General features: G+C 54.4%; 1 protein-coding gene across 1 annotated transcript in view; it reads right to left on the bottom strand.

Annotated features, from left to right (window-relative positions):
- The window catches only part of ANO8 (anoctamin 8), a 42,446-nt gene that overhangs the window by 11,123 nt on the left and 15,856 nt on the right, over positions 1 to 15,467 (bottom strand). Inside the window, exons 3-11 of the mRNA XM_044455914.1 lie at positions 15,072 to 15,204; positions 14,443 to 14,581; positions 13,622 to 13,718; positions 6,795 to 6,911; positions 5,537 to 5,664; positions 5,050 to 5,211; positions 2,409 to 2,561; positions 1,346 to 1,472; positions 772 to 827 (exon numbers count right to left, since the gene is read on the bottom strand). Coding sequence (XP_044311849.1) covers positions 772 to 827; positions 1,346 to 1,472; positions 2,409 to 2,561; positions 5,050 to 5,211; positions 5,537 to 5,664; positions 6,795 to 6,911; positions 13,622 to 13,718; positions 14,443 to 14,581; positions 15,072 to 15,204 — 1,112 coding nt within the window. The remainder of the gene's footprint in view (positions 1 to 771; positions 828 to 1,345; positions 1,473 to 2,408; positions 2,562 to 5,049; positions 5,212 to 5,536; positions 5,665 to 6,794; positions 6,912 to 13,621; positions 13,719 to 14,442; positions 14,582 to 15,071; positions 15,205 to 15,467) is intronic.

The following is a 15,467-nucleotide window of genomic DNA, read 5'->3' as shown; positions in this document are numbered from 1 at the left end:
GAGAGAGAGAGATCAGTCACAGTGCCCAGTTCCCTGCATTCGCTCCTCCAAGGATGCGGATTTCATGGGGAGAGCGCACAGGCGTGCATCAGGCCTTCGAGGCGGGTTTGTGTCTTGCGCTACAGAGCCCTGTGGTCGCTGCAACCGGCTCGGCTTCCCGGAACGCAGCCCGGGAGGCGTTCCAGCAGGGGACGAGGCGCCAGCTGCAGTGCTTGGGCTCCCCCTTAAGAGCTCGTCTGGAACCGCAGAGCCGGGCTCAGCTGCCGCTCCCCCACTCCGCGCGGGGGGCCGAAAGCGCCTGCCACGGCCTCCTCGTCTGCCTCCCCACCCTAAATAAAAACCACACTGGGCCTAAAGCTCCTCGGGAAAACATTTTCACCTCACCCCTCTGCACCGGAGCCCTCCAGATGCACCCTGCCTATCATCCCCAGGCAGCACGATGGGAACTGTAGTCTGGCCCAGCTGGGTGGGGAGGGCTGGGCATCCGATAGCTCTGCCCTGAGGCGGAAGGCCGACCCCCACAATTCCACAGGGAGGCAGACGGGGAGCCCGGGTGGTGCTGCGTGTGCGTGCGCACCCAACACGGGCTGGCAGCCTCGGGGGGGGGGAGCCATGTCAGTCGGCACGCGGCCGCCGAGCGGCAGCAATTCAGAGGAGCAGAGATCCTTCGTAAGACCCCCACTGCCCCTCCCTGCAAGGTGCCCCCCACCTCCAGAAGGAAACCTTCGTAGCAGAGGTTGCTGGGACTGGGCACCCAGGGGCCACACTTACCAACACCATTTTAATGATGAGGTGTTTCTCGTAGGCACTCTGCAAGCGGTAATTTTCTGCAGCGAAAAGAGACGGGAGTCGAGGGGACCGGCGTGGGAGGCGGGGCCCCAACTCCCCAACACGGGTGCAGGCATCCCAGCCCATTCCAAGTCCCCCCACCTAACCAGCGCCTCTTCCGGCTCCCGCCCGTGAAGGCACAGGCGCTGACGCGTCTGGCAAAGAGCCCCGCTTCCCCCCGCCCGGCACCTTGTGTGGCACAGCTGGCCCATGGGACTGATGGGAGCTGTAGTCCAACACACCCAGAGTGTCCCAAGGTGGAGGACTCCACTGGATGCCCACGCATCCGGACGGAGACGCGTCCCCTGCGCCGCTTCCTCGTCACGGCCAGGGTGGCTCTGCTCCGGGAGGCGTCTGGGGCCAGCCCAGGGGTGACCCTGCCAAGCATGGGGCCACGATCCCGGGCCCGAAGAGCGCAGGCAGCCACGCGCTTCCCGCCGGCCGCTCGGGCCCTGCCAGGCGCCTGGTGAGCCGGGCCGATCGCGCGAGAGGCGCAGGCGCGCCCGCGGACACGCACCCATGTCGTTCAGCCAGTAGGCGATCTTCTTGTAGAGCTCGTCGCAGGCGGTGACGATGACGGCCAGCACGATCTTGGGCAGGAACCGCACCACACGCGGCAGCTCCTTGATGCTCATCACGAACTCCTGGCCAGGTGGGGAGAGAGATGGGCTGGGGCGGGCGGGCAGCCGGCCGGCCCCCTGCGCAGGCTGGACAGCGGCCGCAGGGCCCCCATCGGGTCCGGGAGTGGGGAGGGGCACAGAAGCCACGCTGCTGCATCCTTCCGTGCGAGGGGGCGCGGGCCGAAGCCCCTGCGGGGACTGCTCCGTCAGGCGGCAGCCGCCTGTGGCTTCCTCTTTTCCAGCCCCAGTGAGACCGAGGGCCAGCACCGGGACAAGCGTTTGGTGTGGGGGCATTTGGGGTGCCTCCAAAGGGCATGGGACCCCTCTGGTCGACGGGGAAGAATGAGGGGAACTTGTGGGGTTGCAGCTACCCTTGGGCCGACCCCGGGAGCACAGCTATGGGATGGGAGGAGGATTCACCACACCAGCCCTGCTGGGGACATAAGGGTCCTGCCGGATCAAACTGACAGTCTGCCAAATCGAGTCTATCAATGGGCTGGCCAGATGCCCTCGGGGGCAGAAGGACGACCAGCTGCCCCTCGCCAGGCAGGGCCGTCTCTGCCCACGGCGAAGGCCAGAGCTCCACGCAGCCCTTTGCAGGCTGGGCTGTGCCCCCACCCCGCTCGGCGGTCCTTTAGGGGCTTCTTGGCTATTGCACATTTTTCCCAGTTCTGAAAGCCCCTCTGCATGGCCCCTTGTGGCAAGAGGAGGAAGCAAAAAAGAGCAGATGCTTGGAGCATACCCCCCCCCCCACCAATGGGATGCTGTGAAGAGAACCTGGAGGGAAAGCTGAGGGTTGAGAAAACCCTAAGCCAAGGCATAAACCTGTAGATAAGGTAGAGTGCCCTAAACAATGGAGGCTCGTCTTTTCTCACATCTGCCCTCTGACCCGGTGGCCATCCATGGCACACATCAAACCCTACCCCTGCATGCATCCCTGTGGCCCCGACCCCCCCTCACCTGCAGTTCGAAGCAGCCCAGCATGGCGAGGAAAACGAAGGAGAGGCAGAAAACGCAGACGGGCAGGCTCACCAGGCACTGGAAGAGCAGCCGCTTCCACGGGGGGTAGAAGAACTCCTCCGCGTTGGTGACCGGGCTGACCCGCTTCACCCCCTGCAAGGCGAGGAGAGATTGACGAGGGCGCCTTGTGGGGTGGGGGCAGCACGAATCCAGGGCACCCACCAGCTTCCTGGTTCCCTGAGGGAGTCCGGGAAGGCAGGGGAACCCGGCACCCGTCCCATGGCGAGGGCATCACCAGGCGCCGAAAGCGTCTACGGGGCACACGGCTGCCCACAACGCCGATCCCGACACGCACATTTAAAAATGATTATGGGGCCGAAGGGAATGTCACCAAGCGGGCGGTTAATTTCTTTTCCAAATTCCCCTCCAGCAGAGCCAGGCCTCCCTCCTCCGCAGCTCGCCTCTGCCTGCCCCGACTCGCCTTGCAGCCGGGCTGCCCAGCTGTGTGTTGGGTGGGTCACGCTTACCCCGCAAGCTGCATCGAGTCGGCCTCTCCTTGTGCATCCCAACGAGACCTGAGCCTCAGACAGGGCTTGCACGATGTGAAACCTCTGGCTTGGGCTACAACGCCAGTGAGCTGGAGGGCCGCGCACGGGGTAGTCACGAAAGGGCCCTGCCCTTGGCATCCCTGGCCAACTCCCTGGGCACCCCGTGACCCTGCGTTGCCTCTCCCCTCTCATCGGAGCTGCACCCCTCTGTTCCCACCCCCTCCATGAAAGAAATTAGGAGAGTAAGTACCCGGAGGAGGGCTTTCTCTGCGGTGGCGCCCAACCTATGGAATTCACTCCCCAAAGAGGTCCGCCTGGCACCGTCGTTACTGGTTTTTCGGCGCCAGGTCAAGACCTTTTTATTTAAACATCATTTCAATTGTTAAAACATATGATCTGGCCAGGGCAACTTCTTCTTCCTTCTCTTTCTCCTCCTATATTTTTATTTTATACTGATAATTTTAATTTTATATTTGTAAATCAATGTATTTTTTGTATTTTTGTATTTAATGGTAATTTATTATGTACTATTGTATTTCAATGTATTTTATCATGTTGTAAGCTGCCCCGAGGTTTCGGCAAGGGGCAGCATAGAAATGTTATAATAATAATAATAATCACTGCCTTGTTGTGGCGAAGGGGCTGTGTAGTGCAATGAAGCGATGAGCTCTGCCATGCGGGGGCAAGATCCCATCACAGGGCCAAACCTCCACCCCCTGAGACCACCCTGTGGTGGCCCATCCTGAGAACTGCAGTCTCCCGATCCCATCATCCCCTTCATGGATCGCTGCCTTGTTGTGGCGAAGGGGCTTGTGCAGCGCAACGAAGCAAAGAGGGATGCCATGCAGGGGCACCCAAGGTGGACAGGCCATAGCAGGGAGCTCTGGCCAAAGGTGACCCCCTGGAGAAGGAAACGGCCGCCCACTCCAGGACCCTTGCCATGAAACCCCCACGGACATTTGTTGTTAATCGCGAAGTCATGTCTGACCCATCGGGACCCCATGGACAACACTCCTCCAGGCCTGCCTGTCCTCCACCATCCCCGGAGTCCACTCAAGCTCACAGGTGGCTGGATGGGGTCACTGGGGCAGCTGGTGGGAGCTTAAGGGGACTCTGGGGGGCGGTGGAGGACAGGCAGGCCTGGAGGAAGGTTGTCCATGGGGTCGCGATGGGTCGGTCACAACTTCGTGACTAGAAACAATTTCTACCCCTCCTCTTCCTCATGAGGAGCCTGCGGGTCTGGAGGGCCCCGCTTGGCCAGCCCCCGACAGATCAGGTGGCACCCCGCTTCCTCTTCTCTGCCCCGTTCTTATCACTCTGCTCCCCTCCTGCCACGCCTGCGTTGTTCCCGCCCGGTCAACCCTCTGCCATCTCCAGTGGCCCTTTCAGCGCAGGTCCCTCTCCCCTCCTCCCTCTTTTGCCCCTGGGGAGAAATAACCCCTTTCCTTGCGCAATTAAGCTGAGAAGACCTTTCATTACTGGACATGAATGGAAGTTTTTTCATAGGAAGCTCAGAAGTGGCCTTGAACCGAGTCCGATTGGCCTAGCCCCGTATTGTTGACACGCTGCCCCCGAGCTACGGCCTTTCCTTCAAAACTAAAGCAAGTTGCTAGTCCCTGTGGTTTTGAATCAGACGCTGATTAGAACAGGAACAGTGGAGGCAGCCTAGTGGTCCACTGGGCCAGTGGTGCCAACTGTGGGAAGCCATCTGGGGCAAGCTGGACCCCTGACCCGTCAATTGACTCAGCAGGCCGGGCAGGGACAATTAGCCAGTGCAACGTCTGAGCCACAACGAGGAAACGACATGCTCTGGTACCGTCTGCACCAAATGGAGGCCCTCAAGACAGACGGCAGCTCCCATCATTCCCAGACAGCTGATGGGAGCTGCAGTCCAGCGCACCTGCAAGACCTCAGCTGGGGCGTCAAGATCTGGTGAGAAGGAAGGGAAAGGGGTGTAGGGGTCTCACAGGCCCTGCTGGCACATGGGTAGACAGGGGACCCGAGGGCTTTGGGAGTGCCTAAGCCCCTCCCCGAGGGCCAGCGGACCCTCTCCCCACCCCGGGGGCTCACAGCCTCACATCGCCACTACTGACCCGGAACTGCGGCCGTGGCTCCTCGATGGACTCTGCGGGCGTGTCCAACGTTCCCCACTTGTAGGCGAATTCGGCGCCCCGCCGCTTCCACTCCTCCAGGAACAGCGTGGACCAGATCACGTTGAAGAGGGCGAAGACCACACAGCAGATGTCCCGGCTGGTCTGCGGAGGGCAGAGGCAAGAGGCTGGTGGAGGCCGACCTGAGGCTGCTCCGGGGCCCAGAGCGGTTTTGACCCTGGCTGTAGCACCGACACCCTCACACGTACCCACAGATGTCTCCGATGGCAGTGGGTCTCTCTGCTGGCTGTGGACTACATCTCCCATCAGCCCCAGCTGGCAGGGATCATGGGGGTTGCAGTACAAGGCATCTGGAGGGTGCCAGGCTGCGTGCCCTGCCATAGGGCCAGAATCAAAGGTGTCCCAAGCCCTTCGGTGGATCCCGGCTGCTCAAATCCACCCTCTGCGTGTCGTAAATCTGGATTCTCACCTGATCGTTCTCCGTGAAGAAGTAGAGAAGGGAGCCGAAGACGGCCGGGTAGACCATGGCCGAGGTGTAGAAGCCCAGCCACGCGAAATACATGGCGATCTTCACACCAAAATAGTCACAAATTTCATCTGGGGAGACATGGAGTGGCATAAGGCGGGGCAAGCAGAGGGAACCTGAACTGGGAGGGCTGGAAAATGGGGCTCATGGGGAGGGCATCGATCCTTCTCTCTCCAGCTGCTCCCCTCCCCCCGGATCACGGCCTCCAATATGGCCATTATGCTGAGAAAAGAACTCTGCCCATGCGGGAACGACGTGCGATCGTGCCGGTGGGGGGCGGAGATGCCCGAGATCATGGGCCTGCTCGTGCAGGAAAGACAGGCGCGATCGCGGCCTTCTCCCCCCGCCCCCAGCACGATCGCGGCCATCTCCCCACTCGGCGGGTGGGGTGGGGAGAAGGCCGCGATCGTGGATGCCACCCAATGCGGAGTTTGCGACCTGAGTCAAAATTTTTATGAAATTTTTCTTTGCAACCCAATTTGGTTGTGAACTGAGGCGTTCGTGAGCTGAGGTACTATTATATTCCAATGGGAAGAATGGGCCTGCTTTTGGCCAACGAGATGGGTAATGTCCGGTTCCACATTCGCTCCTCTCTTCCGTATTCAGAGCCAACGCATGCGTGCAACGGGGGAAGAGCCGGCCCGTGCGCCATTCACGCCGGCAAGACCAGCACAGCAGCAGGAGCGAGCCAGAGCTAGCAGAGAGAGCTGGCGCATGCGCACTGAAGGGAGCTGTCACAATTTGGCGCGTGCGCCGGCTCTCTGCTAGTCTCCGACACTGAAAGCGTTTCAGAGTACACCTGCGCTGGCTCAGAGCTTTCGGACTTGTTCGGAGATCGTTTTCTCCAAACAAGTCTGAAAGCTCTGAGGTGGGCCGGGTAAATGACCATGGCAGGCTGAATCTGGCCCGCAGCCCATAGTTTGAGGACCCCTGCATTAAGGAATGGCCAAAAACTTGCATTAAAGTGTTCAAGAGTTGTTGAGACTGCACGGGCAGGAAACTGGAGAAGCTGAAGCAGCACAGAGCTAACACCCCACACCCCACCCCTCCTGTTGTTCTGATCTTGCCAGTGAAGCTCCTGAAGGCATTGCCGGTGTGTGTGTGTGTGTTTCCAGTTCAGCACAAATCAATTTCGTGCGTCCTACCCGAGGTATCTGAGCAGGGGGGCTGAGAGCCCTAGAAGGAAAGCAGAAGAACCTACCCAAAGGCTGAGGTTCGCAGATGGCTTGTACCCAAGACTTCATGAGCCGGTTGAGGATCCGCTGCTCGTGGATGGGAAAGACCTGTTGCAGGATTCCGCGAGCTGCCAACTCGGGGACTGAGAAGAGGAGGAGGAGGAAAGGGTGAAGGGCAGTGCACAGCTTCTGGACCCCTTCTGGTCTACCATGCCCCCAGCGGTTACGCCGGGGGGAGCCATGCCCTGGCCCTGTGTGTGAAATATCTGCTTTGCTGCAAGCCTTCCGACAAGAGCGTTGATCCACACTCTGGACTCCTCAAGCAGCTCCTCTTTAAGGACACAGAATGTGCTAACCTGATAAAATGCAAATGAGTGTACGTGCAAAGCACACACGCACACACACAGATAGGCAGTCCAGGGGTTTTTAAAACTGCAAGCTTGTGTTGAAAGGGCGCAGAACAAGTCTGGCTTCGAACCACCCATCTCAGCAAGAAGCATCCCTTCCTACAACGAATGTTCCAGGGGAACTGTCTGTGATGTCGCAGGAAGCCGAACTTGAACCAAGTGCTACTCGTTTTCCTGAGCTGTGCTAATTGAGGCTCCGGTAAGAGGGTCAGAGGAGCTGTCTCAAGGAAAGCGATCGCACGGGGGACAAAAGAAACGATGCAAAGACACGCTGAAAGCCTCTCTCAAGTCCCTGTTATCGACACCACCTCCTGGGAGACCCTGGCACAAGACCGATCGACACGGCACATGCTGATCCACCAAGGCTGCCAAACTTCTGAAGCCAGAAGGACAACCATAGCACAAGAGAAGCGAGCACTCCGTAAATCCAGAGTTGCAAACGCTGCAACAGTGGTGCCCACACGTCTGCCCGACGTGTGGCAGAACACTCCGTGCCCGTATTGGCCTTATCAGCCACCTGCAGACACACCGTGGACAGCTCACAACCCGTTAGATGTCAAGGTCCTCATCGAAAACGATGGACGAACATCATCAGAGGTTGCATCCTGGAACCATGGACTCCCCCCTCCCCGGCGAAAAGAGACTCCTCTCCCCAGGCACATCAAGTTTTCTTTCTGAAAGGGATTTTTTTGGGGGGGAAGCAAGGGGCAATTGAGGGAACCCGCCCGGCAAAGGCAGGTGGTGACCATCTGAGTTGCTCTTTATCACCTGGCTCTTTGGAACGGAAAGCAGGGGCCTCGGACCCTTTTCCCCAGCCTGGTTCCCTCCCATGGGGCCTGTGACCCCCATGATCCCAGCCACGAACGGCTGGGAATGGCTCTCTGGAAAGGCAGAAATGGCCAAAGAATATGATCCTCAGGTCAGTTTCCTTTGCTCAGCAGTGGCTCCAGCTGCTTGCATGTTGCATTGTCCTAATTAAATGTACACTTAATTAGGGCAATTTATATTACATTAGACTCCTTTTCAGCATTCCCCGCGCTAGATGAGGTTAGAGTGGGGACAAAGCAAGGCATAAAAGCATCCAAATTTGTAAGTGGATATTTAACTGCTTCTTAAAATGCTTTGCTAAATTATCCTCGCAGAGGACGGGGGGCGGGAGGGGGGCAAACAGCAACATGGCTCCATTTTGCCTCCAGATTAGCAATTTCAGACCAAGCGGCAATTTCCTTTGAAGCTGAAAAGGGAAAACTTTGCACTTTGCTTTGGAACATGCAAGCCACAATTTTAAGAAATAAATACAGATCTGCAGGGGTGGGGGTTTGGCAGATGCCAGGAGCTCCAGGTGCCGGACTGGAGAACCCCCACGGTGGTCTTTCCATTGCAAGAGGCCAACGGAATGGCAATTCCACGGGTTTCTTTTCCCAGGAACCTTCTGCAAAGGCCTCAGTGCTCCGGAATTGATGGCTTTGTGGGTGTGTTGCTTCTTGTTTTCATTTTCATGTGCTCCTCCATGACTACCGTGTTTCCCCGAAAATAAGACCGGGTCTCATGATAATTTCTGCTCCAAAAGACACATTATGGCTTATTTTCAGGTGAAGCCTTATTTTTTTCTTAAGAAAGTCATAAGATCCGGGCCCCGAGAGTCCTCCACGATTCCTTTCGTGTACTCAATGGAATCACTCCTTTTTGAACTCATCTTGTCTGGGGGGGGCGGGGGCGGCCAAAATATTATTCCCTTTAAAGCTACCATTAAATCAAGTGTTAACTGAAGACTTATGAGACAGGAGTGGCAACACACGAGTGCATTAAGCACGTCCGTTACAACACACGACATATTGAATTAAGAAACACGCCTGCTCGTTATCAAGCGTACATGTCATTCATGTGTTGTGTCTGTCCTCCGATCGGTCATTTGGCAGTAAGTCTCAAGCTCATCTGTTTCCAAAGATGTTTCCCTCTTGTCCAAAGGCGCCTGCTTGTGTATTTATGTTATGTTGTGCCCAACACGTCATGACCCCATGGACAACATCCCTCCAGGCTCTTCTGTCCTCCACTGTCCCCTAGAGTCCACCCAACCCCATGCCTGGCATCCCAGTGATCCCATCCAGCCACTTCATCCTCTGCCGTCCTCTTCTTCTTTTGCACTCAATTGTTCCCAGCATTAGGCTCTTCTCCAGCAAGTCCTTCCTTCTCATTAAGGGGCCAAGTTATTTGGGCTTCATCTTCAGGATCTGGCCTTCTAAAGAGCAGTCAGGGCTGATCTCCTCTAGGACTGACCGGTTTGATCGACTTGCGGTCCAAGGGACTTGCAGAGTCTCCTCTAGCACCACAATTCAAAGGTTTCAATTCTTCGCCGCTCAGTCTTCCTTCTGGTCCAGCTTTCACAGCCATACATTGCAACTGGGAAAACCATAACCTTGACTATATGCACTTTTGTTGGCAGGGTGATGTCTCTGCTTTTTAGTATGCTGCCTAGATTTGGAATAGCTTTCCTCCCCTGGAGCAAGCGTCTTTTTATTTCTTGGCTGCAGTCCCCATCTGTGGTGATCTTGGAGCACAGGAAAATAAAATCTGTCACTCCCTCCATTTCTTCCCCATCTATTTGCCAGGAAGTGAGAGGACCGGATGCCATGACCTTAGTTTCCCTAATGCTGAGTTTTAAGCCAACTTTTGCACTCCCCTCCTTCACCCACATCAAGAGGCTCTTCAGTTCCTCTTCACTTTCTGCCATTAGAGTGGAATCATTTGCCTATCTGAGGTTGTGGATATTTCTCCCAGGAATCTTAATTCCAACTTGTGATTCATCCAGCCCCACCATTCTCATTGACAAAAAGCTCTGCATATAAGTTAAATAGGCAGTATACAGCCTTGCTGACAAAACGTGACCCCCTGGAGAAGGAAATGGCAACCCACTCGAGTATCCTTGCCATGAAAACCCCATGGACAGTACCAAAAGGCAAAACGATATGAGGCCGGAAGATGAGCCCCTCAGGTCGGGAGGTGCCCAGTGTGCTCCTGGGGAAGAGCAGAGGGCTAGTACTAGTAGCGCCAGGAAGAGTGAAGAAACTGGGTCAGAGCCGAAAGGACACTCAGCTCTGGATGTGTCTGGTGGTGAAAGGAGAGTCCGATGCTGCAAAATCTATACTCCACAGGAACCAGGAATGCAAGATCCATGAATCAAGGCAAGCTGGATGTGGTCAAACAAGAGATGACAAGACTGAACATCGACATCTTGGGAACCAGTGAACTAAAATGGACAGGAAGGGGTGGATTTAATTCAGGTGACCATCAGGTATCCTACTGCGGGCAAGAATCCCTCAGAAGAAATGGAGTAGCCTTCACAGTCAAGAAAAGAGTAGGAAAAGCAGCACTGGGATACAATCTCCAAAATGGCAGAATGATCTCGATTCGAATCCAAGGCAAACCATTCAGCATCACAGGAGTCCAAGTCTGTGCCCCAGCCACTGGTGCTGAAGAGGCTGAAGTTGACCGGATCTATGAAGGCCTACAGCACCTTCCAGAATTAACACCAAAAATGGTGTTCTTATCATCATGGGGGATTTGAATGCTAAAGTGGGAAGCCAAAAGATAACCGGAATAACAGGCAAGTTTGGCCTTGGAGTACAAAATGACGCAGGGCACAGGCTGGTAGAATTTTGTCAAGAGAACATGCTGGTCATAGCAAACACTCTTTTCCAGCAACCCAAGAGACGGCTCTACACATGGACATCACCAGACGGTCAACACAGAAATCAGACTGACCATGTGCTCTGCAGCCAAAGATGGAGAAGCTCTACACAGTCAGTAAAAACTGGACCAGGAGCTGACTGTGGCTCAGATCGTGAGCTTCTGGTTGCAAAATTTAGGCTGAAATTGAAGAAAGTAGGGAAAAGCACTAGGCCACGCAGGTATGACCTAAATCATATCCCTGCTGTCACCTCAGTTGAGGTGACAAATAGATTTAAGGGATTAGATCTGATAGACAGAGTGACTGAAGAACTATGGATGGAGGTTCACAACACTGTACAAGAGGTAGCAACTAAAACCATTCCAAAGAAAAAGAAATGCAAGGAACCAAAATGGCTGTCTGAGGAAGCTTTACAAATAGCTGAGGAAAGAAGGGAAGCGAACGGCAAGGGAGAAAGAGCTACACGCAACTGAATGCAGAATTCCAGAGACTAGCCAGAAGAGCTAAGAAGGCCTTCTTAAATGAACTGTGTAAAGTAATTGCGGTTGCTAGTCATGAAGTTGTGTCCAACCCATCGTGACCCCATGGACAACATTCCTCCAGGCCCTTCCTGTCCCCCAGCATCCCCTGGAGTCCACCTAAGCTCACACCGACTGCCTCAGTGCCTCCATCCAGCCACCTCATCCTCTGCCGTCCCCTTCTTCTCTTGCCATCAATTGTTCCCAGCATCAGGCTCTTCTCCAGGGAGTCCTTCCTTCTCATTAGGTGGCCAAAGCATTTGAGCTTCATCTTCAGGATCTGGCCTTCTAAAGAGCAATCAGGGTTGATCTCCTCCAGGACTGACCAGTTTGATCACCTTGCGGTCCAAGGGACTCGCAGGCGTCTCCTCCAGCACCACAGTCCAAAGGCCTCAATTCTCCAGTGCTCAGCCTTCCTTATGGTCCAGCTTTCACAGCCATACATCGCCACTGGGAAAACCGTAGCCTTGACTATATGCACTTTTGTTGGCAGGGTGATGTCTCTGCTTTTTAGTATGCTGCCTAGATTAGCCATAGCTTTCCTCCCCAGGAGCAAGCGTCTTTTAATTTCTTGGCTGCATTCCCTGTCTGCAGTAATCTTGGAGCCCAGGAAAATAAAATCTGTCACTCCCTCCATTTCTTCCCCATCTATTTGCCAGGAAGTGAGAGGACCAGATGCCATGATCTTAGTTTTCTTAATGTTGAGTTTTAAGCCAAGTTCTGTGCTCTCCTCCTTCACCTGCATCAATAGGGAGAGCCAGTGTGGTGTCGTGGTTAAGAGCGTCGGACTGGGATTCAGACGATCTGGGCTCTAGTCCCTGCTCAGCCATGGAGCCGACTGGGTGACTCTGGGCCAGTCACAGACTCTCAGCCCAACCTACCTCACAGGGTTGTTGTTGTGTGGATAAGATGGAGGAGGAGAGATGATGTAAGCTGCCTTGAGCCCTTTGTAGGAAAAAGGCAGGATATAAATAGAAATATAAATAAGTAAGTAAGTAAGGCGCTCTTCAGTTCCTCTTCACTTTCTGCCATTAGAGTGGTATCATCTGCATATCTGAGGTTGTTGATATTTCCCCCAGCAATCTTAATTCCAACTTGTGATTCATCTAGTCCCACCTTTCTCTCTGCATATAAGTTAAATAGCAGGCCAACAATATACAGCCTTGACGAACTCCTTGCTCAATTTTGAACCAATCCATGGTTCCGTGTCCAGTTCTCACTGTTGCTTCTTGACCCACATACAGGTTTCTCAAGAGACAAATAAGATGGTCTGGTACTCCCATCTCTTTAAGAACTTGCCACAATTTGTTGTGATCCACACAATCAAAGGCTTTAGCAAAGTCAATGAAAGTAGATGCTTTTCTGGAACTCCCTGGCTTTCTCCATGATCCAGCGTATGTTGGCAATTTGATCTCTAGTTCCTCTGCCTCTTCGAAACTCTGCCTGTACTTCTGGTACTTCTGGGTCCACATACTGCTGGAGCCTGTAGGATTTTGGGCATAACTTTGCTAGTATGTGAAATGAGTGCAATGGTGTGGTAGTTCGAACATTCTTTGGCATTGCCCTTTGGAATTGGAATGTAAACTGACCTTTTCCAATCTTGTGGCCACTGTTGAGTTGTCCAAATTTGCTGGCATATTGAGTGTAGCACCTTTACTGCATCGTCTTTTAGGATTTTGAATAGCTCAGCTGGAATACTGTCGCCTCCACTAGCTTTGTTGTTGCTCAGACTTCCTAAGGCCCATTTGACTTCACATTCCAGGATGTCTGGCTCAAGGTCAGCGACCACCCCATCGTGGCTCTCAGGGACATTTAGCTCTTTCTTGTATAGCTCTTTTGTGTAATCTTGCCACCTCTTCTTAATCTCTTCTGCCTCTGTGAGGTCCCTGTTATTTTGGTCTTTTATCATGCCCATCTCTGCATGAAATGTTCCCTTCATATCTCCAATTGTCTAGAAGAGATCTCTAGTCTTCCCTGGGGTTAGGGGTGGGGTTCACATTCCGAACATCCTGAAAAATCATGCTAAGGCTTATTTTCCATTTAGGTCTTATTTTCAGGGAAACATGGTAAGTTGAATTTGAAATCCTCCGATGCATTCAGGAGATCCGCAATGCAGACCGCGACTTGACATTTGCTGGCCAGATTTCTAAACTGGGACCAAAGAAAACATGGGCTCGGCTGCTCAGACACCTGTGTGCCCTGGCTGGCAGGCCCCCCTCCCGGCCCCAATCCCTACTCACTGATTGGCTGCCCTTCCAGGAAGTGGATGTTGTGCAGCACCTCGCCCTGCTTGGCACGCAGGTTCTCCAACCAATACCTGATGACGTTCTGGCGTTCCTGGAAGCGGCAGAGAGACGCAGTGAATGGCTGTCACCAGCCCACCACGCCCTGCTCTCCCCGGCTGGTGCTGCAGCTGAGGAATTTCAGGCACTGTCCCTGAGGCCGTGGCCTAACCCTGGAAGGTGGCTGCATCCCATTCCACTGACTGGTGATTGTGCGGTGGCATTTGGTGGCGCCTTTGCTCTAAGAGGGATGCGGAATGGATTGTCCCGGGGCGGTGGAACAGAACACAGCCGAGTCAAGTGGGATGCGGAGGAAATTCCTGTTTCCTTCCACTCTGGTTCCCTTCAGCATTCACGCAACACAAAACTGACTTCACCATTTTCCTCTGCTTTTGTAGGCCAACTGCTTTGGGAATGCATGAGAATTTCATTTCTGTTTGCAAATCATGCAAATGAGTCCCGTTTGCAATCCCAAATGGCATGCTTTGAAATGCGCATTTATTAAATGCAGTATTGCACTCTTCTAGTTAATGGTGGAAATGTGTATATTCTGGACAAAACTGCACAGGAAGGTATCCATTTTCCTTCAAAAGGGGCACTTTCCCTGTCTGAATGGGCTGGAAAACCGGTCAAAACAGGGGGCGGGGGTGTGTGAAATGAGCCTGAAGGTCATTTTGGCAGCATTTTGCAGAGTTCCAAAAGCGCCAGTGTCCTGGCTCTGATATTAGAATTCTCCCGCCACAAAAACTGATTCTCTCACCTTTGCTGGGAGGACTCACCTGAGAAGTGAAAAAATAGAGCTCGTTTTCTATGTTCTCATAGATGTAATCTTCCTCACAAGAAAAGCTGCGCATGCCACCCCCGAATTCCGCCTTCACCGGCTTCCGCAAGCTGAGCTCGTCTGCCCCCCGGAGCAAACTGCCAAAGGAGGGGCAAACAGGAGATGAAGGGTCTGCAGAATTAAAGCCCCCCTCCCCACCCTCAGTTTTGCTTGCTTGGAGGCTGCCTCTCAACTTATCCGACCTCACAGGGTTGGTGTGAGGATAAAATGGAGAGGAGGATTGTGTTAGCCACCTTGCAGGAAATAAGGCGGGATACAAATATAATAATAGACATATACAACATAAATGTAATAAATAAATAACAAAGTTAGTTAAGTTTTTCTTTTAAACTTTTGCTGCTTTGCGTTTCCTTTTGGAATGCATGGAGATCCCTCCAGCCTGGCTGTTTTTGCAGCTAACCAACATCCCGGAGATTTCAAGGGATTTGCTGTTAAGGAGCCCTAAATCTGGAATAACCCCATCTGTCTGGTGGTCACAGTCCGTGCTTCCTCCGGGGCCTCAGCCTGCCCGTCCCGCCGGGCCCTCGCACACCTTTCCCTCCCGCCCCGCCGCCAGGTGGGACTTGCCTCTCGTACGTGGCCGTGACGAAGAAGGCGTAGGCGCGGGTGTGCTTGTGCTGCCGTATCTGGATGATCAGCTCCGGGATGCCGAGGCGGATGTGGTTCAGCAGCCACAGGAGCGTGTGGTCGTCGGTCGTGTCTGGGGGGAGAAATGGGGAGGGCAGTGGTGAGGCGGAGGCCGACACACAGGCCGCGGGGCCGATCCGAAGCAGGGAGGTTCTAGGGCGGAAACCACTTAGGCGCCGTCCTTTGGCAGCACCCACGAACCCGTGTGCCCCAAGGCTCGCGGCTGCCCCACGGAGAGCGGGGGGGTCCTGCACCTCCCTGGCCCAGTGTTTTGCAGGATGCGGGCTGTTTCGCCCCTCCAAATGGAGCGTTTCAAGGGCGAGGAAAGGAGGCCGG

Source organism: Varanus komodoensis, unplaced genomic scaffold (assembly GCF_004798865.1).
Source record: "Varanus komodoensis strain SLA01 unplaced genomic scaffold, ASM479886v1 scaffold80, whole genome shotgun sequence".
NCBI classification, from domain to species: domain Eukaryota; kingdom Metazoa; phylum Chordata; class Lepidosauria; order Squamata; family Varanidae; genus Varanus; species Varanus komodoensis.
This window is presented reverse-complemented; position numbering and strand designations above follow the sequence as displayed.